The sequence below is a fragment of the Lissotriton helveticus genome, chromosome 1_1 (assembly GCF_964261635.1).
Source record: "Lissotriton helveticus chromosome 1_1, aLisHel1.1, whole genome shotgun sequence".
Lineage (NCBI taxonomy): Eukaryota > Metazoa > Chordata > Amphibia > Caudata > Salamandridae > Lissotriton > Lissotriton helveticus.
Window position 1 is genome coordinate 366,440,416 of NC_136057.1, and position 24,408 is coordinate 366,464,823.

Below are 24,408 nucleotides of genomic sequence, written 5' to 3' on the forward strand. Positions count from 1 at the left end.
GTCGTGTAGTGGTTCGTTAGATCCGTCACATTCTGCACGTTGTCGGGTAGGATGAGGTCTTTTTTGCAGCTTTCCCTTAGCAGATCCATGTTTGAATCTCTGGTTTCACGAATCCATCTTTTCATTTTGCTAGGTTGAGTGGTTTTTATCTTCTCCCTTGATGGTATTAAGAATGTTATGGCATGGTGATCTGACCAGTCGCATGGTACTATTGAGAGGATTGAGATGTCATTATTCTTTGAAATAATCCAGTCTAGTGTTGCTCCTTTTTCGTGTGTAGCTTCCAGACAGGTTTGTGATCATTTTAGCTCCGTTAGAAAATCTTTAAAGGCGTTGACCTGTTTGTCGTTGTTGTCGTTCCAGTGTAGATTAAAATCACCTAGAAATATATTATTGATGTCTTTGCTAGAGTTGGCAGTGATGATCTCCATTAGTTGGTCTATGAAGTTCATATTATTTCCCGATGGGTGATATATGGCATGTAGGTTGCAGATCTGTTTGTTAGCCGATCTTATATGGAGCCCAAGGTATTCGCATGATTCGAGAGGGTCTGATTGAAATTGGCCAATTTCTAAGTTTGATCTGTGGATACAGGCAATACCACCTCCTGACTTTTTGTGTCTGTCAAGTCTCATTATGTTATAGTGCGGAGGCACCAGCAGGTCTAAGATTGGGGACGAGGATTCAGATAGCCATGTTTCGGTAAGGATGGTATCGTCTATTCCCTGATTGATAATGATATCGGCTATGTCAGACGCATGTTTCGTTGCCGATCGGCAGTTGAGCAATAGGCATTTTAAAGATTTTTCTGTTCCATCTGTGATCCTATTAGACGTATCGGTGGTTAGTTGGATTTGTTGTAGGTTGTTGAGATTGGGTTTCCTTTCATTTCTCGTGGATGTTCTGTTTGCGTCAATCGGTACTCTTATAATTGCCTGCCCACTATTGGGGTCCATCTGTTCCATCTGTTCCCTGAGTAGTGCTAGAATCTCTGCTTCTGATAGAGAGTTTTGATTCCTTTCTGGCCTGTTTTGTCTGGTTGACAGTGGCATCGCTCTCTTCTTGCCTTTGTCTTTGGATGTGTTTAATAGCTGTTTGATGTGTTCTACTTCCGTGTGAGTGTTTTCTGTGATATCACATAGTTTTTCTATCCCTTTCAAGGCGTTTAATAAATCCAGTGAAAAGATACTGATTTGTGTTTGGATCTCGTGAATTTTTCTCATGATCTTAGGTGACGTGATCTGATTCTTAGTCCGTAAGTTTCGGTCTTGACGTTTTCCGTTGCTGAATTTCCGTTCTGACCTATGTCTTGTTGTCTTCTTAATTCTTTCCTTAGATCGGTTTTCTCCTTGGACTATAATTGCTGGGATGGACGTTCTGTCTAAGCTTGGTGATCCAGCGTTGTTGTTGATGTTATATGTGTTTCGTGTTCTCTCAGCTTCATTCCTTGCCAATGTACTTTCTGTTCCGCATGAGGCTCCTGGTTGAGAAACCTGTTCCTGGAGGTCTCTGGATGGAGTGCTAATTTGTTCAGATCTCAGTCGGTTACTGGTGGAGTTTCTAATTGTGGAGATATTGTCGGATGAGATTATATTGTCTTACGGGCTCTGAAATTGTAAAGGTCTAGTGACTCTTAATTGCAAGGATTGATCTGGTTTCTGGCGTACACTTGCAGTTGTGCCTAACATACTGGTGTTGTTGGGTGTGACAGGGTTGTCTTCTATGTTTCCCAGGTGTATTAGTGGCTTCGTGGACTCTGCGTTTCTTTTTAAGAATGAGAAAGAGTTGTCAAACTCTTCCAGGTTGTTGTTAGAGGCTTGGATCATCACTATCCCATTCTTGAAGATAGTAATGCAGAGGTCGGCTCTCAAGTTGGGTGATGCTCTAGTCATATATTTTGTACCATGAGGGATGTTGGTAGTGGATTTTATATCGAGTAACGTTATAAGGGCATTGCGCCATTTCGCCTTTCTTCTGGTGAAGAATATCATATCTTTCGTGGTGACTCCTTTAGCCATGCACACAGAAATGTCAGAGATCAGTGTGTCAGGGTTTTTTCTCATAATGTTATGCTTAAATTTTCTGGCTGCATTTTTAGAAAGATAGGTTGGGTATTTTATGATGTAGGCGTTCCCACTTGTCTGTTCCAGGTAGTTTTCCTCCATTTCTGTGATATGTGGTGAGTACTAAAATGCGTTTCCCTCTTCTTGTTGGTATGAGTATTCTCTTAAATTAAATGCAGCATTATAATTATAATTCTAGAAATACCTGGATGTGTAAAGATCTCTCTTGCATGTGCTGCTTAATTTCCGTTATCTATATTAGTTTCTCTTCCAGGAATGTTCATCTTTATATTTAATTTAATTGTGATGACTTTTCAAAATGTCCGACGTGATTTTTATTTATTGCCTTTTATATTTAATTTTGAGGACTTTTCAAGATGTCCGACGTGATTGTTATTACTTCTGTGCTGATGCCTTTCTCTATTTCTTTTTTTCAGAACAATTTTTTTTATTGTTTTCTTGAGAGAGATTGCAAGTAAACCACAGTACTGCGAACACCGGGGGGGCTGTGAGCATATGATCCAAATGCACAGAATAGCAATCAATACAGTAGTTAAAAAGAAGCTTGTCTGGTCCGAAATAGTTCTTTAGGGCTATCGCTCCTCCTTCCTGATGACGAGGGCCGTAATGGGAAGAATAGGTTTAATTAGGCAGGTCTATCATCACTTGCTTTGTTTTGCTTCGCTCTTCTGTTATATGCATATAGAACTCGTGCAATCTATTTATTCAAATCTCGGAAATATTGAGTTTTTAAATTTTTTATTGGCTAGTATAAAAAGCTTTGAGTTATTGTCACGTTTTCAAAGTGGATATAGATGTTTCTTGAAACATTTAAAGTCTGTATTTTCCGTCTGTATTTATCTATATTTATTTTTTGCCATCCTATTGGTATTTATCTATATTTATTTTTTGCCATCCTATTGGTATTTATCCATATTTATTTTGTGTATAAATGAAGTTGTAAAATGGTATAGTTCCACATTTATTTAACTAAGAAATACACACTCGTACTTTGCCTGTGATCTTGTGGCAAATTAAGCAGCCAAGCATAACAAAACACTACATCCATTTATAAATATTAGCATATACTACAAATATATGTTAACATATGACTGTATTAAGGAAATGTCAACAAAGACCACCTGAAATTCAATCGGAAGGTATTCTAGTGTTGCTGGAATACACTTAGTGTGTTAAAATACCCCTCACACACCAAAAGGGCCCTTGGTGTCATGCTTCATCAGCCCCACCGAGGTGCTGGGGATCACTGGACCCCACTTACCCTTCGCCCAGCGCTGGCTCATGGGGCATTGTCTCCTCATTTCAAAAGCTTACAACATCAGAAATTCTGATTTAGCTAGAATACGTATATCTATAAAATATATTTATACACATTGATAATACATTACACTCCCATATTGTGGTAGAACATTAGTGAGTGACAGGGGGATCTATACCCGGTCCTGACGAAGGGGCATTTCGCCCCGAAACATGTTGACCCACACAGGAGAGCAAGCTTAGTAACCCGCCTTTGCTCTCCGCCTCACCCCTTTTAACAATACCAGCCAGTGCCTATTAAACAGTTTTTTCTACCACTAGGCCAGGTATTTTTTAACTTCACTTGTAAAAACACTCCTGACCCCACTGACACTCACCTCATTTCACTCACATAGTACTCACAATTTAAAGGTGCTCCTGCGTAGTCGCTTGTCGCAGCACTGCCCCGTCCCGCAGCGGGGGCGGGAAGACCCCGATGATGAAGCATGACACCAAGGGCCCTTTTGGTGTGTGAGGGGTATTTTAACACACTAAGTGTATTCCAGCAACACTAGAATACCTTCTGATTGAATTTCAGGTGGTCTTTGTTGATTATTCGTACTTTCGCAAGAGGAGGATTAGCCCACCGCGGTGCTGAGTGGCACCACCTCTTCACTCCCTTTTTTTGATATCCCTTTGTATTAAGGAAATCTCAGTCTGTTTTTAACTCTCCTTGTTGTCTAATCAGCTCAGCTGGTGACTTTAAATTAGTGAAAGACAACATGTAGAGTGCCTCCCAAGAACACCACTTTTCTATTTTTTTCCACTTTTAAGAATAAATACAGACCGGAAACATATTGTTTTCTGTCTGTATTTATCCATAAAAATCCGTAAAAGCAGAAAACCGGGGCCTTATATATAATGAGGCTAGGAAAACTTAAAATTGTGTGAATGTGAAATTGTAAGTTTGTCATGAAAAGGATATGGATTTCATCCATAAATGTTTTCCACGTTTACTTTGGAGTGGGTTTGACTTGGTATTTTTGTACTTGTTTGATGCTGAGTAGCCACATGTTTGTTGGTGATCTCCTACAAATTGTGATAGAATAAATATAAATTGAGTTTGAGCATAGCAGATTTTTTAACACCAATTTTAATTGTTCAGCATTTTGGAAATAGTTTTATGTTTTTAAATTTGAAAGCAAATTTTGATGAGTATATCTTTATTGGTCCATTGCCTCTAGTCTAACTCAAGAAGAGCAGCTTAAGGCTCGACAAGAGGCTGGAGCCATGGTATCTCCAATGAACATAAACGCTGGGGATAGCAAGGAAGTGGATATCTTGCAGATGTTGACTAAGGCCAAAGATGAATACACTAAGGTGAGTTTAGCTTTATATGTGACATGTTTGGTCACTTACATCCTTATTTAGTTATTCATAATAATTCTCTGATTTCATCAAAAGTAATCCTAGCGCTTAGATTTAACTGGTCTACAGGTCCTCCTAGTACAATATGCAGTAATGTAATTTCTTTATACAAACACACACAGTTTTCTCACAAATAGTTTCTTGTTAGTTTTTGTTGTCACCCTCCAATTCCCTTGAGTTGGCCTGGTGTTTCATCTATTCCAATCATCTTGCTATACTCAAGCTAATTATAAATAAGGCTGCAGTACAATGTCTCATCAGAGTATCGTGACAGTCCTGTAACAAGAACCATCCAATTTCTGACCTACACCTCATAGTCCATTTTTTATCATGCCCTGTCGAAGCACTTGCTAACTTAACCAACTTGAGGGCTCATGATGAGGACCTATTTAAATAACATTCTGATGGATTCTTCTACTCTCAGATGCCTCATTTGTAAACTATTTCCCAGGCTGTATTTGGAAACATTTCTAGCAAGACTCTTGTAAGCCACTAGGTGGCACTTGTGGTTCTTGCCCGGCTTCACACCGAACCAGAAGCAATGGAGCAGAGCCGCATATAAGCACCAACCTTCGCACTGACATCAGTTCCTTTCTTCTTTGTGTCTTTGAAGGTGGATCCAGACCGCCTCTTCCATTTTCATTGCCTTTCTGATGAAGAAAACAGAAATCCAATGTGCAAGGAAACAATTTCACTTCTTAAAACTGCAGGCTTCAAACCACACCACAACTACTACAGGAAACAGATGTCAATCATAGACCCCCACGAGGCGTGTCTCTGGTGTTTAGGCTGAGGCTGCTGCTCAGAGTGGTGCGATGAGTGCTCCCTCATGCACCCGGGGGTGATCCGGGACTGAGAATCTAAGCTGTATGTTGCGGAACACTGGATTCATGTAAATCCCACTCCATTCAAGGATGCAGACACACTCCCTCGAGAAGTAGTCTTCACGATCGAAGTTCAAGCAGAAACCCATTGCAGCAGAGGGTGACTTAACCCGATTCATGGGAGCATCAAGGTGTCAGTTGGTCTCCCTACCTATCTCAAGTTGCAGAACCATTCCTGCAGTTAATCCCAATGCACCCTCATATTTCCCTAGCCTTTGAGGATCCTGCAACAGATTGAGACCCTGAAAGAGGCCATGCAACATATATTTGACACTCTTCCAGGTGCTTCTGGAGCACCTTTGGGCCTCTGGATCTGCAGAGTCTGTCGGATCACCACAGTCTGCCGTTTGCACCCCATGCCCGTGACCTCAGTCTCATTCTGTGTTCCATTTACCACGATGGCAACCTCAGAGGTTCCATTGTTTTTTATGTTTCAATTCTGACAAAGCTTGCCACCGCCAGATATGATGATTGGCGGGTTGGGGATGATTTACTACCTACTTATGTTGACCGTTTTTACTTGGTTTTGCAAGATGCCAGTGGACATGATACTTGCCCTGATACAGGGTTGAACTCTTCTTTTGAACTCCCAGCAGATGAGTGCTTCCTTTGCTGCAGTAATGCGACGAGCAGTTGAGGTAGTGGACCTAGAGCTGCCTTCAGTTGAGGTAAAGGCAAATGTCCATATGAAAATATCACAGCTTTGGACAGCCGCGTTGGAGCCCTTGTTTCCATTCAATTAAGCAGTTACTGACACCTTACTATGCACTTGGTCAAAGCCCTATTCTTGTCCACTGACAAATAGAATGTCACAGACAGTGCCTCGTTACCATGATTTCAAAATATCCTACTCCATAGAGTCTTGTAACTGGGGCTACCAACAGCAAGGTGAACCCCCATTCAGTTGCAACAACTCCCCTAGGTAGGGAGTCGAAGTGAATTGCGACAGTCAGGAAATAAATGCTTAAGGTAAGTCATTGCTGTTTGTTTATTGGGCTGATATATGCAAGCTCTCAGGGTCATGGCCAACAAGATCTTTCTAGTGGTCCTGGAGGACATTAGGGCCTCCTTAGTTCAAACCATTCATCATGCCAAATTCAGGATATGTGCTGGCCTTGACACTGATTGTCTGCGATGTTCAGTTGGCCTTGCCATGCGTGGATGTACTCCGCAGGTTCCTCTGGAGATGTACGGGCATTTCTGGAGACATACAGGGCTCTCTTATGGATATTGCATTCAATGACTCGTGTGTATTTGGTGAAATAGATGATTCTGCTTCGAAATGTTTCAAGGAGAGTAAGCTTACAACAAGCATGTTGGATCTTTCCGTCTGTGCCAAAAAATGTCCTCACAGTCTTAGGAAATTCTGAGACTTATCTAGGGGGTTAGCATATAAGTAACACCAGTATCCCATCCCCTACTGCAGTCCGTCCAGTCCTTTCGAGACGATAGATGCAAAGTTGGCTGCCAATTTGCAGGTCACCGAGGGCTTCGGCCCTCTCAGTACCCTTCTCCTGCAGCAAAAACCTCCAAGCCTCTTTAGCTTGATGCTAGTGGGGCAATATCATCCTGTGAGGCAGGATACAGTACCTTCTCCCAGGGTGACCATTTAACACATCTGATAGATTGGTCCTCCAGATTGTTCAGCTAGGCTATGCCCTACTGTTTATTTCTACCCTACTGCACCTTATTTCCCACATCTGAGCAGCTCTCAGAGGAGAACTTCTCCATTCCAATTCAAGCTGTGTAAGCTTAACTCTCAAAATGAGCCACCCAAGGGTTCTGGATTCTGAAATGCGGACTGGTTTTTACTCTCACTATTTCCTCATGCCTCTGAAGGATGGAAGGCTTTGACCTATCTTACATCTTCGCTCTCTAAACATCATCCTGCAGAAGGACAACTTCGAAATGCTGAAGTTGGCTCAGATTCTGTCAGCTTTGGACCTAAGTGACTGGATGGCATCCTTGGACATGCAGGCCGCGAATTCTTATAGGCCAAGAGCATTTTCAGTTTGCCATGCTCCTCTTCAACCTCACCAGTGCCCCTTGGGGTTTCACGAAAGTGATGGCGATGCTCGCTGCCCATCTTCGAAAGTCAGGATACCAGTTTCCCGCACCTTGATGACTAGCTGTTGAAGGTGCGCTTTTCACAGTCAGTCGTGAACCTCCTTCAGAGGATGGTAGACTTGCTGATACAAATAAGTTTCTTTGTCCACAAGCTGAAGTCACCCCTGATTCCTTTCCGGAGGCATTCTTTCATCGGACCAGTACAGTTCAGGGGCTTTCTTCCATTGCATCAAGTCCAGGATATTCGGGCTATAAAGCCGATGTTTCAGACTTGGTCCTGGATCTCGGTGAGAGCATTTCTTCTGGGGCTTTTCGGCTCCTGCATCCATCTGATTGGCGGGTGACATTTCCGGGCTCTGCAATGGAATCTCAGTTTCTAGTGCGCACTGCACTAAGCAAACCCATTGGATGCCATTAACATTTAGGAGGTTACTGCGCAAGATCTACAGTGATGACTGCTTGACCTCAATTAGGACAGCAGCAGATCTTCTGTCTTCCCCCACCCAGAGAATATGGTGGTGACAAATGCATCACTGCAGGGTGGGCAGGCTATCTGAGTGAGGTGGAGATCAGTGGACCTTTGGTTTCTGGCGGAAACCCAGCTCAATATCAGTATGTTTGAATGATGGGCCATACATCTTAGGATGACCTTTCTGCCATCTCAGACAACAACACCACCATGTGGTACTATAACAAGCAGAGCTGAGTGTGGTCATGAGTCCTGTACTAAGAGGCCCTGTATCTCCGAGGCTGGCTGGAGTGTCCGGGCATTTTGCTTGTTGCGATGAATCGCCAGGTGGGATCCTTGAATGCCATGGTGGACTAAATCAGCTGCTAGTGTCTGCTTGATCACAAATTACTTCTACTTCTTGAGGTGGTACAGGGCATCCTCCGGTAGTGAGGAAAACCCTTGTTAGATCTTCTCACCACAGTCAACAACATGCAGTATCAACAGTTTTGCAAGTTGGACTTTATGCAATGAGACTTGCTCGAAGATGCCTTCTGGTTAGCTTCCCGCACCTGCCTCTCCTGCCCCTCCTGCCCAGATCAGGAACAACTCTTCCCAAGTCATTCTAGTGGCTTCTAGTGATACCCAGTACTTCTAAACATGAGCACATGCTAGGATCTTCTGTCACAGCAGCAGGGCAGGGTCAGCCTGCCACTTCTGGAGGATGACCTGTTGTGATGCTGTTTATTAGCGGTTTAACACACATGTTCATTCGCAAACTGTTTGTGATGCCTCAGTGGGATTTTAACTTGGTATTTCTCATCTGTTTCCCCTGTTGATGCACAGATGGTCATTGCATCTTCTGACTCTAAAGAGGGCTTGCCTTATCAGCTCAGCACATGAATGAACTGCAGGCACTTCTAGTTCAACTGCCCTAAACCACCTTGTTTGCAGACACACTGGTGCTCAGGCAGCCTTCTTGCCGGATGTTGACTCCTCTCCCATCGTTCTGCAATCTCCTTCCCTGAAAAAGGAGAGACTCAGTCACTTGTGCCCCAAAAAAGCTCTAACCTTTTTCATTGATCATACCAAGGACCCTCAGGTGGACAATCAGCTTTTTGTGGGGTTCTGAAGGGCAAAAAGAAATTAAAGGCTGTGCAGAAATGGATTCTGTTGTGGTGAATAGTCCACTGGATTAAGATGCTCTTTGCACTGGCTAAAGGCATTCTTCGGAGGGGCTGAGAGCCCCATTCCACCAGGGATAAGGCTAGTACCACTGCGTTGGCAAGAAGAGTGCCTGTCATGTCCATCTGTCAGGCTACAAAGTGTGCGTTGATGCACATATTCACAAAGCATTACAAATTTGAGAACCAGGTCCAATGGGAAGGACATTTTGCTCATTCTAGCATGCAAGACTTTGATATGTGTCCACTCCACAGGTCCTCCTCCGCCTTGGGAGGTATTGCATTGGTATCTATTGTAAAAGTTATGAATCTGCAGTTAGAATTATCCATTGGAAGAACAAGTTTTGCAGCGTGAATCTTTCTGGATTCACTATGCTGTGCATTAATCCGCGGTCTAGTTGTTGGGTCTGGAATCGTAGTATTTTTTTTTTTTTTCGTAGACCGGGTGGGCGTTGACATCCCACCCTTTGGTGTCCTTCCTGTGACGTCGACACGCTTCAGATTCTTTTTTCCGTCGTTGGGTCTGGATCGTCACCGAGAGGTTCCAGAGTTTTTGGAGAAAAGGAGAAGGAAAAGACAGAAAAACACAGAGAAAATTGGAGATTACATCTAGCATTCAAGACCACTGAACCTGGACGACGAAGAAGGAGATTATCGAAAGCTTCGACGTTCAAAGGAGAATGCGCATACGGGGGGGCCCTGAGTGCAGGAATGGCCAAAACACCTTTTAAATGGTGCCGTAATTGCCACCACAAATACGCGCAGAAGGACCAGCATCCGGTTTGCAACCTCTGCCTGCCGGATTCCAATGCCTGCTCTGCTTTTATCCCGAAGACACTCAGGATAAGAGAAAGACAGAGAGCCAACTACAACATGCAAGGCCACGGTCAACCTCCGTCGCTCCGGGACTTGGGCCTCTCCAGTGGGGAAGAGGACAACATCGCCGAGGGACCAGATGACTACACGGTCGTAGAGACCGATACGAAAACCACAAAGGAGGTAAGAGAGACGTCGACCCCTAGGACTCCGAAAATCAGAGTCAAAGTCCTCGAAAGGAGCACTTGCGCGAAACATTCGACGGACGCAGTTGCATCCAGGGACAAACAGCCCAGCGGATCCTTCGAAAAGGACTCCCAGTCGGCGAAAAGACAAGCCTAGGTCGTCGTAGCACGTCCCAGAAAAGGCGCGCTCGTTGCCGAAGGAAAAGGACCCGAAGGCATCTTGGACATCGAAGAGATCGGCCGAAACCCTTGACTCCAAACAGGCCGACGAGATGGACAGTATCCTGCAAAGGAAAAAGCACTCGATGAGCGGATGAAAAGGTTCACCATCCCGTCGAAGCCGACGACGATGGTTGAGGAAGAAGACAAGTTAGACACTGAAGAGCCGCCGAAAACTCCGGTGTCCCAGGAACACCAAGAGGAAGAGGGCCTATACTATTATGAGGGAGAAGGCGAGGAAGACCAGCAAACAAGTTTGGGGTCGGCATCCTCTGTGGCATAGGACCTGAATTGGCAGGACCTCTACGCCGAAAGCCCAGAAGAGGGCGTAGAAACGTATCCTTCGAGGCCTTCGCCGCCAGATGCCATTGGTATCTACAATATGGTCATCAGAAATGCAGCAGCAGCATATGGGGTGAAACTGGAGGAAGAGAAACCAAAAGTCTGCTTCCTCTTCGAGACCCTGCTCCCCACTCAAACTAGGAGTCAATTCCTCCCCATGCTCCCAAGTGTCCTGGACCAGGGAAGGGAAGCTTTCAAGGAACCATCAAGCTGCAGGTCTGTCACACCTTGGACAGAGAAGAAGTATAAACACTCCTCTAAGGATCCACCATACATCCAGGGGTCCGTCACGGCTGACTCCGTCATTGCAGCAACAGCCAGAAAGAGGGCACACATTCCTACGAACTAAGGCCCACCTCCAGACAAGGAAAGCAAGAGGATAGACCTTACTGGGAGCAAAATAGAGACGAATGCAGCAATCCACTGGCGCATTGCCAACTCTAATGCCCTACTCAACAGGCATACGTACCAGCATTGTGAGGAGGTGGTACAGCTACACAAACACCTCCCTGAATAATACCAACAGAGAGCAACACACCTGGTAGAGGAAGGCAAGAACTTAGCAAACTCCTGTCTCAAATCAGCCCTGGATGCGGCAGACCGATCCGGCAGGCTTATGATGGGGGTAACAGAAAGAAGGTATGCCTGGCTGAGGATCTCAGGTCTCAAGCCGGAAGTCCAGAATAATATCCTGAACACACCCTTCAATGGAGAAACACTGTTCGGAGCGCCAGTAGATGAGAAACTGACGCAGCTCAAGAAGGAAAATGTAATCGCAAGGTCCATGGGGGCGTTGCAGTTCAGAGGAATGAGAAGGGGCACCCCGACATGGAGACCAAACGGAAGAGGGGGAAACCAGCTGGGAACGTCACATCAGACAATCCAGCAGAACTACCAGGGCAACAACCAAGCGCAGCAGGGTCAGCAGCAGCAAACCTGGCAATACCAGCCCAGGGTCCAGTCCTTTCGCAGGGGGGCAAATGGACGAGGACAAACAAGAAGAGGGGGCCAGCAACCCACCTCAAAGTGACTCCGCTCCACCAAACGTGCCCACCCACACAACACCTCTAGGGGAGGGGCATAACAAAATAAGCAAAAAAGTTTTACATGCACTCAAATCAGGGATCAACGAACATGTAACACCAGTAGGAGGCAGACTAAAACACTTCTTCCAGGAGTGGACGAAAATAACAACAGACACATGGATACTGAACATCATACAGTTCGGTTACTGTATAGAACTGGAAAAGAAGCCTCCAAACAGGAAACCAAAAAAAAGGCGCGCTCAGTAAAATGACTTGCGCTACTCCTACAGGAAGCACAAGAACTCCTCCACAAGGAGGCGATAGAAACAGAACAGTTCAAAGAAAGAAACAAGAGAGTGTACTTAAACTACTTCCTCGTACCAAAAGTAGACGAAACGTTGAGACCCATCCTGGATCTACGGTTCCTAAACAAATACATAAAGACACAAAAGTTCAAGATGACATCCCTACAAGAGGTTATTCTTCAGATAAGGGACGGAGACTTTATGTCCACCATAGACCTCAAAGATGCCCACCTACACATTCCCATGAACAGACAAACATCTACTGAGATTTGCCATCGACAAAGCGCACTACCAGTTCACAGCCCTGGCCTTCGGACTAAAATCCGCACTAAGGGTCTTCACCAAATGCCTCGCAGCGGTAGCAGCGCACCTAGGGAGGGAAGGGATTCATGTATACCCCTACCTGGACGACTGGCTAATAAAGGCATGCTCCTACAAACAATGCTAACTACATGCACAGCGGGTCAACAGATGCTGACGAGAACTGGGATTCTCAATACACTGGGGGAAATCCTCAATGGAACCAGAACAGGTGAAGATCTTCCTAGGCTCACAGATCAAAAGCATACAGAGCAAGGTGTTCCCCACCGACAAGAGAACACTTGCCCTGCTGAAGGAGACTCATCAATACCAGAAGGGGTGAGCTCTGACAGTGAGGACAGCGAGCAAGATCATGGGGATGATGGCGTCCTGCATACACCTAGTCCCCAATATACGACTCCACATGAGACCATTCCAGGAATGTCTCCAACAACAATGGTCACAAGCTACAGGGAGTTGGGAAGATCTAGTGGTTGTAACGCACGCAGTGCAAGAGGAGATAGCGTGGTGGAACAAGGAGAACATAACAAGGGGGAAGTCTTTAACACCACCAAACCCAACAGTGACCATCACCACAGACGCATCCCAGAGGGGATGGGGAGCACACATGAACCAGCTCAAGGTGAGGGGGCTGTGGACTCCAACAGATGCGATCAGGCACATCAACTACCTGGAACTAAAGACCATGTTCCTTGTCCTAAAAGCCTTCCAGAAACAACTGTACAAGCAGAGAGTGTTGATACAAACCAACAACACAACAAAGATTTTCTACATCAACCAACAGGGAGGAACACAATCTGTGGCACTATTCAACCTAGCACAGGAGATATGGAGATGGGCCATCCCACTAGAAATAGACCTCCTGGCAATACACCTACCAGGAAAGGACAACGTGGAGGCAGACCGACTCAGCAGACAAACATCAGCATCCCACGAGTGGGAGCTCAATGCACAGGAAAACGTAAACTCTATTCAAGAAGTAGTGGGACACCCAAAATAGACCTATTTGCAACACACCAGAATGCAAAATGCCAATACTTCGCATCCAGGGGAACAATCCCAGTGGAATGCCTATGGATAAGCTGGTCGGAAACATTTGCCTACGCTTTTCCCCCGATACCACTGATACACAGGGTACTCAGCAAATGCAGAACCAGCAACATGACACTGATTCTGGTGGCACCACAGTGGGCCAGGCAGTCCTGGTTCTCACAAATAATGGAGATGGCGCAGGGACCACCTCACAAGTTTGCAAAAAGAAAAGACTTGCTCTCCATGCAAAACGGGGAGGTACTTCACCCAGAGCGCCTCTGCCTAGCTGCATGGCTCCTGAAGACGTAGAGTTTGCACACCTAAAACTCCCAGAGAGCACACTGCGGGTGCTACGGGAGGCAAGGAGACCTACTACAGGGGAGGTGCTATGTGGCGAAATGGAAATGATTCACACATTGGTGCATAAGGGATAGACTACACAAGGAAATGACCAAGGAATCAACTGTGCTAAAATATTTAACACACCTGCTAAAAACAAACCGAAGCTCTTCCTCGCTGACAGTACACCTAGCAGCGAAAGTAGCCTACACAAGAGGTGAGACGGGAAAGAGCTTCTTTACATCCCAAGTAGTAAAGAGATTCCTGGAAGGGGCAAAAAGGATCGCTCCCCCAAAAAGGATGCCGTCACCGGCATGGAACCTTAATTTAGTTCTAACACAACTTATGAAAGCGCCTTTTGAACCCATCCAATAGGCCTCACTGCAAATGCTCACAATGAAGACAGCCTTTCTAGTAGCAATATCCTCCTACGCAGGGTAAGCGAGCTACAAGCGCTGACGCTACAAGAACCCTACATTCAAATACACAATGACAGGGTGGTAATGAGAACGGACCCACACTTTATGCCAAAGGTGGTGTCAAGGTTTCACATGAACCAAACAATACAGATACCAAGCTTCTTTCAGAAACCATGCACAAGCGCGGAGAGAGCACTGCACACTCTAGACGCTAGAAGGGCAGTAATGCATTACATGGAAAGAACTAAAGATCATAGGAAAACAAAGCAGTTCTTTGTGTCCTTCGCAAGCAGTTTCCTGGGAAAACCAGTAACGAAGGGCACCATTTGCACGATGGATCGCACAAGCTATACAATTCTGCCACAAGCAGGCAGGTCAAGAGCTACTAGGAGGGACACAAGCCAACTCTACAAGGAAAAAGGGAGCAACAATAGCCTTCCTGGCTAACACACCCATTCATGACATATGCCTGGCGGCAACATGGGCTTCAGTGCACACGTTCACTAAGCACTACTGTGTGGATATACAAATGAACAAGGAAGCACAAGTAGGACAGAAAGTGCTTTAACATATATTCAACAACCAACGCTCATCTTCCACCCAGCCGCCACAAGCATAACAAACCGCTATAAAGTCTATGCACAGCATAGTGAATCCAGAAAGATTCACGCTGCAAAACGAATAGTTTCTTTCCTGTCGGTGTTGTTTTGCAGCTTGAAGATTTTTCTGGATTCACTAGCGAATCCACCCACCTCCGCCAGAAAGATGAGGCAGGAGAAGGAGAGTATACAAAGACAATAGACAAATCTGGAGTTCCTTTAAATTAAGAAAGAACTTGAAAAGGATGAAGAAACATGATACACAAACGAGAAAAAAATAATCCGAAGATGGCGGCCAAAGGTGGGAGCTTCCGCAGGAAGCGTGCCAACGTCACAGGAAGGACACCAAAGGGTGAGACGTCCACACCCACCTAGGCTACGGAAAAAAACACCCCTGAAAAAATACTACGATTCCGGACCCAACCACTAGACCGTGGAATAATGCACAGCATAGTTAATCCAGAAAGATCTTCATGCTGCAAAACAACACCGACTGGCAAAAAACTATTCGTTACTTACTTTCAGTAACGTCCTTTCTGGTGGATCCTCTATATCGGAAAAACTCGGCTCGTCTGGACCCCTGACTCATGGCCTGTGGAGCTGGGGGCTGCTCCTTCTCCAAGTCACGCTGTAAAAATATGGTTGTTAAACTGGTCCAGGAACTTTCCATGAAGAATCATATCATTACGATTTGCGATTCTTGTTTAGCGACTGAGGCTTCTTAGTAGGGTTTTTCCTTGGCTGCCATCTTTTGCTAGGAAACACTGGTCCAGGCCGTGGTTATAAGCCGCCATTATCACAGTTATGCGCTGTTTATGGCAGATAATGACACTTTACTGTCTGAGCTCCTGGTCTGAAATCTCTTCATTGGATTCCTGTCAAAGTGTATCTTGTTTTAGACTTGTTGCTTTACCCACAAGTCCTTCATGTGTAATGCCCCTTTCTACCTAAAGGATAAACTGTATCGCTATTGACCTTCCCCCACTGTAAGATCTAGCGCTCAGAATCTTCTGATTGTCCCCCATGGTCGCACATCTAGATGTGGGAGAGCCGTCGCCTTCACGGCCCCTAATGCCTGGAATCCACTGCCTCTCCATCTTCTGTGTTGCACAGATTTCACTAAATTGAAGAAAATGTTGAAAACTTGCTTTTTTTTGGTCTCTGGTTGTTTGCTGTGTGCTGGCTGAGTACCAAGATATACCTTTGGGTATCATTAGTTGCGCTTTATAAAGTTATATTAACATAACAGCAGATTCATCACTGCCCTCCTGCCTCTCCGTTTTGTGGCTGGGCTGGTATTTTAATCATATAAAAAGGTACCAAGTCAGAGATCTGCAAACTGGTACCAACAATTAATACTGCTCCTGGGGATAGAGTTGAGCAAGAAGCTGACGTTGCACTGTGATGGTACTTATGTGAGGCTCCGCTCTGTCACTTTGTGGTGGTATGGATCAGCACAGCTCCACCTACTGGTTTGTGGTAGTATTGTTACAAAGTCTTCTAGATTCAGTCTGGCACCTGTGGAATTTTATTAAGGTGAGAAATCTGCGGTTAGGGTATCCACCAGAAAGAGCATTACCGAAGATAAGTAACTAGGTTATCGTGGACAGAAACGCATGAGAAAGTCCTTCACTCCTAGACAAACTGAAATTATCTCTAGAAAGAAAGAAAAATGACTTTAATATAGAGTTGAATGCAAATTGGCCTAAGTAAAAATATTTTTGAAAGTATGTAGTCACTCGTGCAAGAGTTGTCTAATGCAAAGCAAACCTTCTCATTAAAATGGCTACAGGACACAAGGAGATTTAGTCCAGGTTAATAATATGGCAGCAACCCACCATGTTCTCCCCCTTGTAAGTGGATGACAATGGATTCAAATTGCAAAACCTTTCCACTCATTTTATCCCAGGTTATCCAATTTGTTGTGAAAAATGAGTCTCCTTGGTAGCCAAGAGAAAATTGTCGAACTCTCCTGCTTCGTCCTGGTGTTTAAAGACCTTTCTATATGGCTTTGAACGGCCAATTTGCTCTGTAGTGTCAACAGCTGGATTGGTCTTGCTCCCACTAGTGATGGATTTAAGCCTATGCTCAGAAATCAACAGATTTGCTTCACAGATGTGGACAAGTCTTGCTTTATCCAAAATTTTCCATGCACAGCAAGCTGGTGGAAGCATGGTCATCAAAGAATAGTGACATTTCATCAAGGGCAATGGTATTTTTGATCCTGTACAAGCAGAGCTTAGAGCCTCGCAAAGCACTTAATCTGTGACATTCTGTATCCGGTATGGGCCATGCAAGAAGGCACCTGGTAACATAGAGCCTTTATGCTACTGTCTGACTTTTAACTCTGTCTACACTACCTTCCTGGTTGCAATAGTGAATTATGGCAGTTGCAAGCATCTCGTCTTTTTTGGCATAAACCTAGATTCCAGACATGTTGGCTAAGGATACATTACACTATCTAGACAATCAGCTTGAAAGAAAGAAATCATTGAAATTGTTTGAACATCTTTTTGTGATATACATAGTCCATTTTGCATTCCAAGGTTGTACAATGTGAGTTCACGTCCGAGACCAGCACATAGTAAGCACAAATTACTTTCATGGCTATTGTAGTCAATGCTCTCCCTATACATCACCCAGCCATCCATTCCTCAAAGTGCCTCAACCTTGCTGGCTGGTAAGAATTGCTTAAGACAGTTTGTGTCACATTGGTGAGTCTCACAAGCAAGGGATACTTGTGTGTTGAGGGCTCCAAACATTTAAGTCGTTATCAAAAGATGGGGTGACCCCGTGGTCATGGACCTGGGTTGTATATGGTATGAAAGCAATGGTTCATGGCTAAATTCAGTAGGTGAAACAAACCAAAATCTACATTAGATTATTCAACATATTACTTTAGGCCCATACTCAATTGGCCCACGGTACCTGATACAATTAGTAGATCGAAATGCAACAACCATACAAATTTTAATAAATGTATTTTATCGCAATGAGTGCAACCTTATTTGCCTTACTGCATTGTTATACAATCTTATTTAAAAATGAAAATCAAGGGGGTTTGCGGGGAGGTTGCTCCAAAGGAAACGTGCACAAAGAGGAAGTGCTCTAGAAGTGGGAAAGTGAATAGAATTCAAGCAATGTGATACAAGGAACATTTACAATGATTCATGTATTCAGACTGATCCAAGAGTTCTCAGTCTTATTCGCCTGGCCACATTCTATAGTACAAATGCAATGTGTTATTATTGATTATTGAATACACAAAATGAATCTTGTGCGGCATGTTTATAATCCAGGATTCATGATCCAGGTGAAAGAAAGGTGGGTGTCGACATTTCGATCTGTCTTGGGGGCTCAAGGGGTGTTTGGGGCCTCGGCCTGCGGGTCTTCCTCAGGACCTAGGGGGCAACCTGAGTGACGGTGTGGTTCCACAGTTACACACCTACTGGGCAAGAAAAAGGGCGGGGGAAGACGGTCAATGGTTGTGCATGTATTGGCCAGAAAGATTGGTAAAGGTAAGTTACCACTTAGCTTACCCACCTGTCCTATGTGTGATCTAAGGACTTTCCAATGAAGTTCGCCACATCCGAAATGAAGCGACTGGATTAGGGAGGATTGAAGCGCATTAATCTACTTCTGCCCACTATTTAATTAAAGCCAATTGAACTTACCCAAAGTGGAGGTGGTAGGGTAATGGCTATGTTTCAAAAACGCTTATCCTGTATGCGGTATAAGGGCTCTCCAATGTGGTTCGTGGGGACAGTCCACATCTGCAAAGAAGGGACTGGTTTAGGGCGGATAGAAGCACATTGATCTGCCATTGCCCAACGAGTTAAGTGAACCAATAACACTTAACCAATGTGGATGCGGTAAGGTAATGGCTATTATTTCAAGGCAATCAATGCGCAAGCTGAAAAAGAAATTAAAAACCAGGGATTAGGACTGGCGTCAGGATTAAAACCAGTGATCTATAGGGGCAGAGGTCCCAGCGTGTCTGTATTCCCTTACCTGAGAACAGTGAAAAGCCTGGGCCTAGCACTACCACACCTAACCCCGAATGCACTTACCAAGACCAGCCTTTTTTAGTGGAGGTCCATGGTGGGAGCTTCGAGGGAGAGGCCGACCCTGGGGGAGACCCATGCGCCCGAGAGAGTCAACCTGGAACAGGGGCAGATCCAAGAGACAGGCACATTTCCAACAAGAGACACACGGGTACATACACCAGAAAACCCGGTGGTCATCTTGTCCAACTACACTCTCTCACCGGATGAGCAACAAATTTTGGAAAAAGGTTCATCATTTGTCCCTACTTCCATGCCCAATAATTTCAATTTAAAGGTGGAACTCCACCAGTTCTTCCGCAAAATATGACTGATGGCCCATGGCCTATTGGTGTCTATTACGCGCTTGGTGCGCGAATTAGACACCAATAGGCCATGTGGTTTCAATTATCGTGCCCAGACACGGGTGCGAAAATTGAAACCACGGCTCACTGTGGCACGCGCGCACTACTCGTTCTCCTTTAGGCACCGTCCTTTCAACTTACTAACATCGAGAAGAGATCAACGATTTCCCAAAAATATAGCAAAAGTGGAAAAACTCGGTCATTACCTCTTAGAACATATCTTGAGCCTCATTCAAGCAGGCAGAGTCTGACAAAGGAGCAACCGAGAAAGCAGTTTCTCTTTTCCCAACCAGCAGGGGAGGAGTGAAGAAAGAGCAAACTTTTCGGTGGTGTCAGACGCGAAGCTGCTCCTCCTTCCAAAGGGTCCTGTCAGTCAGGGTGTCCTTGCGCCGCTGCTGGAGGGGCCATGCAGTGGACCAGAGCTGCTTGGGAGTATTCGGGCCCCCCTCGCATCAGATGGGGGAGGGAGCCCTCCCTGGAGCCTGTGTGTCACTGCATACGAGGAAGCATTGCTCAGGCGGTTCCACCCCTCGCAGTCCTGCCTACACTGCAGCATCCTTCCTCTCTGCCCACAGATTTTTTTTTCTTGACAAATGTCAACTTTATCGATTGACAGCTGAGCAAGAATTGTGTACCCCCAAGATAGCTGCCGCGGATCCCATGGGCAGAGGGTGCGCACGCTCCTCCGCTAGCCCATCATCTATTTACACGGCCTTCTATGAGGGCGCCCTCTGCTCATGCGCTTATTCCAACCGTGGGAGCGGGAAATGGTGGATTTAGGGTGAGTGAGGAAGTTGATGCCCCTCTGGTGCGCTAATGCCTGCGGAGTGCTGGGACTTGCTGTCTAAGTGATGGGTTACGCACGGATCCGTTCACCTTTTGAAGTCTGTCTGCAATGCTGTTGTTGTGACTAGTGGATACGTCGATTTCATGGTGGCTTTGCATTCTGGGACTTGTAGTTTTGCCCATTAAATTTCAACAACTGTTTCTAGTTACAAATCTTCTGGTTTGCTTCATGCTTGCCAACCTAAGCCTACATAGGCTGCAGCAGCAGCAATGCCCCGTCAGTCGCTTGGCCTACCTTCTGAGTCTGCCACGGAGCTCGGCGTCAATGCCACCCCCGCAGCACAGTCTTCAATGGTCTCCAACCCCCCAGCAGGATGCTTGCTAACTTTCACACGCTCTGATCAGATGATGTCCAAGAGTCCAGAGACACTTTGTTTCCTTCCGGTGGTGTGCAGCACTCGCAGGAGGTAGGGTGGGGGCAATAGTGGGATCAACACACAGCAGGCAGGCGCAATGCACACAAACCTCTGCACAAAGGCAAAGACAGCAGGTATGTACGTACCACCACCACTCAGCTTATAGTGACTATAAAAAGTGGTGGTGTGTAGAAAATGAACTGTTAAGTTTTCCCTTTCTAAATAGTTTCATCTTAAAGTTCTATTAGACTCCGTTCCCCGGGGCAAGCATGGGGGAGGGCCCTTAAGTATGTATAGCACCGACTTGGCCCAGTTGATTGAGTAGCCGGAGGCCCTCCCATAGGACGCACAAATGTCAAATAAACAATTAATGGACCGTCTCTGGTGTGTCAGATATAGTAAAATGTTGTCCGCATTGAGGGAGCTACAGTCCTCCCAACTCTCCGTCCATTTCATGCCCTGAATCACTGGGTCCCTCCGTATCCATGCCGCCAGCGGCTCTAACACTAGGACGAACAGCAGTGGGGAGAGAGGACAGCCCTGCCTAGTTCATCGCCCCAGCGGAAAGTCCTCTGACAACCGCCCATATACCACTACATGTGCCAGTGGCTGTGCATAGAGTTGTCGTACGCAGGCGCAGAATTTTGGTCCAAAACCGAAATGTTGCAGCACCGCAAAAAAGGAAGGGTCTTTCCACCCGGTCAAAGGCCATACTGGCATCCAGCGAGAAAATAACCGATTCCTCTTGGATAAAGGGCCCTCGAGCTAATACACCATGCAGCCGCCGCAGGTTCATTGCCGTGTTTCTGCCCGGTATAAAGCCAGACTGGTCTGGGTGTATGATCGGGGCGAGATGGGGCTGTAGCCTGGTCGCTAGCGCCTTTGCTAGTATCTTCGCTTCCGCGTTAAGGAGCAAGATCAGGCGATAGGAGTTGCACTCCTGAAGGGGTTTGCCTGGTTTAGGTATTGCTAGAAGTGTCGCCACCCTCTGATCTCGAGGAAGTAGTCCTGCCTCCAAGCTAGCTTGGTACATTCTCAGCAGGTGTGGCACAAGTGTGTTCGCCTCCCTTTTAAACAATTCCACTGGGACACACCGTTCAGCCCCAGTTCCTACCCTGGCTGGAGTCCCTTCATGGCTGCAGCGATTTCTGCTCTCATGAGGTCCGCTTCAAATAATTGCGCATCTTGCGATGCCAGTTTTGGGAGATGTATGTCTCTTAGGAATTCTAAGTTTTCCTCAACTGAAGTTGTGGCAACAGGAGTATAAACTGTTTCATAATGGCATGCACAAGCCTTTATGATGTCATCAGGATCTGTAATTTTCTCCCCGTTAGTTAATCTGAGTTGTGCTACCCACCAGGAGGCCCTTTCTTTTTTTTCCGGTCACGCCAGCAGTTTGCCAGCCTTGTCCCCCACTTCATATATTGTGTGCTGTGTTTTCGTAATACGTTCCCTGGCCGCCTCCCATACATGGTCCCTGTAGGCTTGTTTAGCGAGATTAAGAGCATGTGTATTGGCATTGTTGGGGTCTGTAGCGTGAATGCCCTCCACTTGGGCAACTGCTCGCTCCAGCTCCACTACCTGTTTCGTTATATCGTGTTTGTGGGAAGAGATCATGGAGATGGCTTGTCGGCACAGGACCGTCTTGTAGGCTTCCCATAGAACGATGGGAGAGGCCGCTGAGCGTGTGTTTTCCTGAAAGTATTGTGTCAAGGTTTTATGCATGGCCTTTCTTATGTTTGGGACCTTGAGATATCCAGGGTGAACGGGGAAAATACGTCTGACCCTTGAGGCATGATGTGTATGTTAATAGTATTGGAGAATGATCTGAGATGCCTCTAGGGAGGTGTTTCATATCTTGTATTTTATCTAAACCCGTTGGTGCTGTGAGGAAGAAGTCTATACGGTATAGACTGTTGTGCATGCCTGAGTGATTCATGTACTGATGTTCTGTTGGGTTTTGCATTCGCCAAACATCTACCAAACCCAGTGCGTCTGTGAAGCCCTGCAAGGGCGAAGAGTTCGCTTCTCGCCCCCTCGAAGGATGTCTATCCCATGCGTCATTCATTGTGGCGTTGAAATCTCCCCCTATTATAATTTCCCCGGGGGACAGATCGAGCAGGAACCTACCCAAGGCAGGGAAAGCGAGCATGTGTAATGCTGGAGGGATGTACACCGAGACAAAGTTATATACCCTCCCCTCCCACCGAAAGGATGCTGCTGCAAAGTGCCCCTGATCATCTGTCCATGACCCGGTCATTACCAGAAGGCAGCTCTTCCTGACCAGGATCCCGACCCCCCTAGAGCCAGATGTAAAGTCAGAGTGGGCTACCATTTTAAAACCCCATCTGGCCAGTGGCCGCTTGTGCCCACCAGGTGTGTTTCCTGTAACAGGCTGACTGATGGGTTGTGTCTCTTAAGGTGCTGTAATACTAGACCTCATTTCATCTTGTTACCGAGTCCGTTCACATTCCAGGATATCATGGTCAAGGGAGAGCCCTGTGTATGCGCGATATCAAACCTCAACCTTGTGGCCTCTGATGCCATAGTCCCGGGAGTTTATTGACAATTGCGCGGCAGTGGGTCTTAACCCGTGGAGTACTAAGTGTGTGAAGCAACGGTCGCGTGACTAACTCTGTCCGCTGTCCTTGATCATGTGTGTATGTTGTGCAGTGAATAAATGTGAACAAGAAACAACGCCCCCACCTCCCTCCTCCCTGCTCCCCTGCCAGACGGATTCCCAACTACCCGCCACCCCAACAATGCAGACTGCTTCAATCTTATTAAACAGTACTTGCGTGTGGGGGGTGGGGAGGGGGAGGAGGGGGCTGGGGAAGTCCGAGAGGCATCTTGGTTGTCCCCCTGCTCAAAGACAATTATTCAACTGTGGAATGTAACTTTTCGGTGAATGTCCAGAGTCTGTGTGCTGTCTCAGTTAGTTTTCTGGGAAGACCAGTTCGGTCATATCCCCCGGCTTCATCCAAGTGTGCATTTCATGTTGTGACTCCAGTTGCGTGCGTTTCCCTGGAACAGGGTCAGGCCCGACAATGGAACGTCAACAGGTTTCATATCCCGCCCTCCGTCATCAGAGAATCCTCCTCTCCATTCTCATGTTTGGGTTCCCTGAAGTCGTCTCCCTCCCTGAGCTGCTGTTGGCGTCTCCCTGTCCGTCGGGATCCTCCCACCTGTCTTCAGCCCTCTAGCCAGTCATGGGCCTCCTCTGGTGTTTCAAAGAACCACGTTTTTTAGTCTGCCACTAGTAGTTTCACCGGAAACAACATTGAATAGGATAGCTCTCTGCTTCTGAGTTCTTTTTTTACATCAAGGAAGCTCCTTCAACGCTTTGTGACTGCTGCTGTGTAAGCTGGGAAAAAGGAGAACACTGAGTTCTGTATACATAGTGGAAGAGCCACCCTTGTTGTGCGCAGTATGACATCTCGATCCCGGAAATTAAAGATGCGGGCCAGGATGGGTCTGGGGGGGAGCTCCCGGCTTTGGCCTACCCCCGGTACCCTGTGTGCTCTTGCCACGGAGAAAAAGGCAGAGAGCCACCTGGGTTGAAGCCTAGATTTTATAAGGTCTTCTATATAAAGATCCATTGCAGGGCATTCTTCACTCTCTGGAACACCTGTAATTCTGACGTTGTTGCGCCAGGAGCGCTCTTCCTGATCGTCAAGCTTTTCTGCCGTGAGCTTATTTTCAGCTTCCAATTGACTGACCTTCTTAAGCAGGGCGATAGTGTCTTTAGTGAGGGTCGTCGCCTCCTTTTCAGCCTCCTTGACTCTGGTGGCCATTTTTTTAAAGTCTGCCCTCAGGAAGGAGACGTCTGATGAGATCGATCCCACTGTTGTTTGCACGTTATTGA

The 24,408-nt window shown here is 46.1% G+C and overlaps 1 protein-coding gene across 2 annotated transcripts in view; it reads left to right on the forward strand.

The window, feature by feature from the left end:
• Nucleotides 1-24,408, forward strand: part of DCP1B (decapping mRNA 1B) — a 256,755-nt gene that overhangs the window by 165,039 nt on the left and 67,308 nt on the right. For both annotated transcript variants that reach the window (XM_078673665.1, XM_078673666.1), the window contains one exon: nt 4,565-4,700. In XM_078673665.1, coding sequence (XP_078529791.1) covers nt 4,565-4,700 — 136 coding nt within the window. The remainder of the gene's footprint in view (nt 1-4,564; nt 4,701-24,408) is intronic.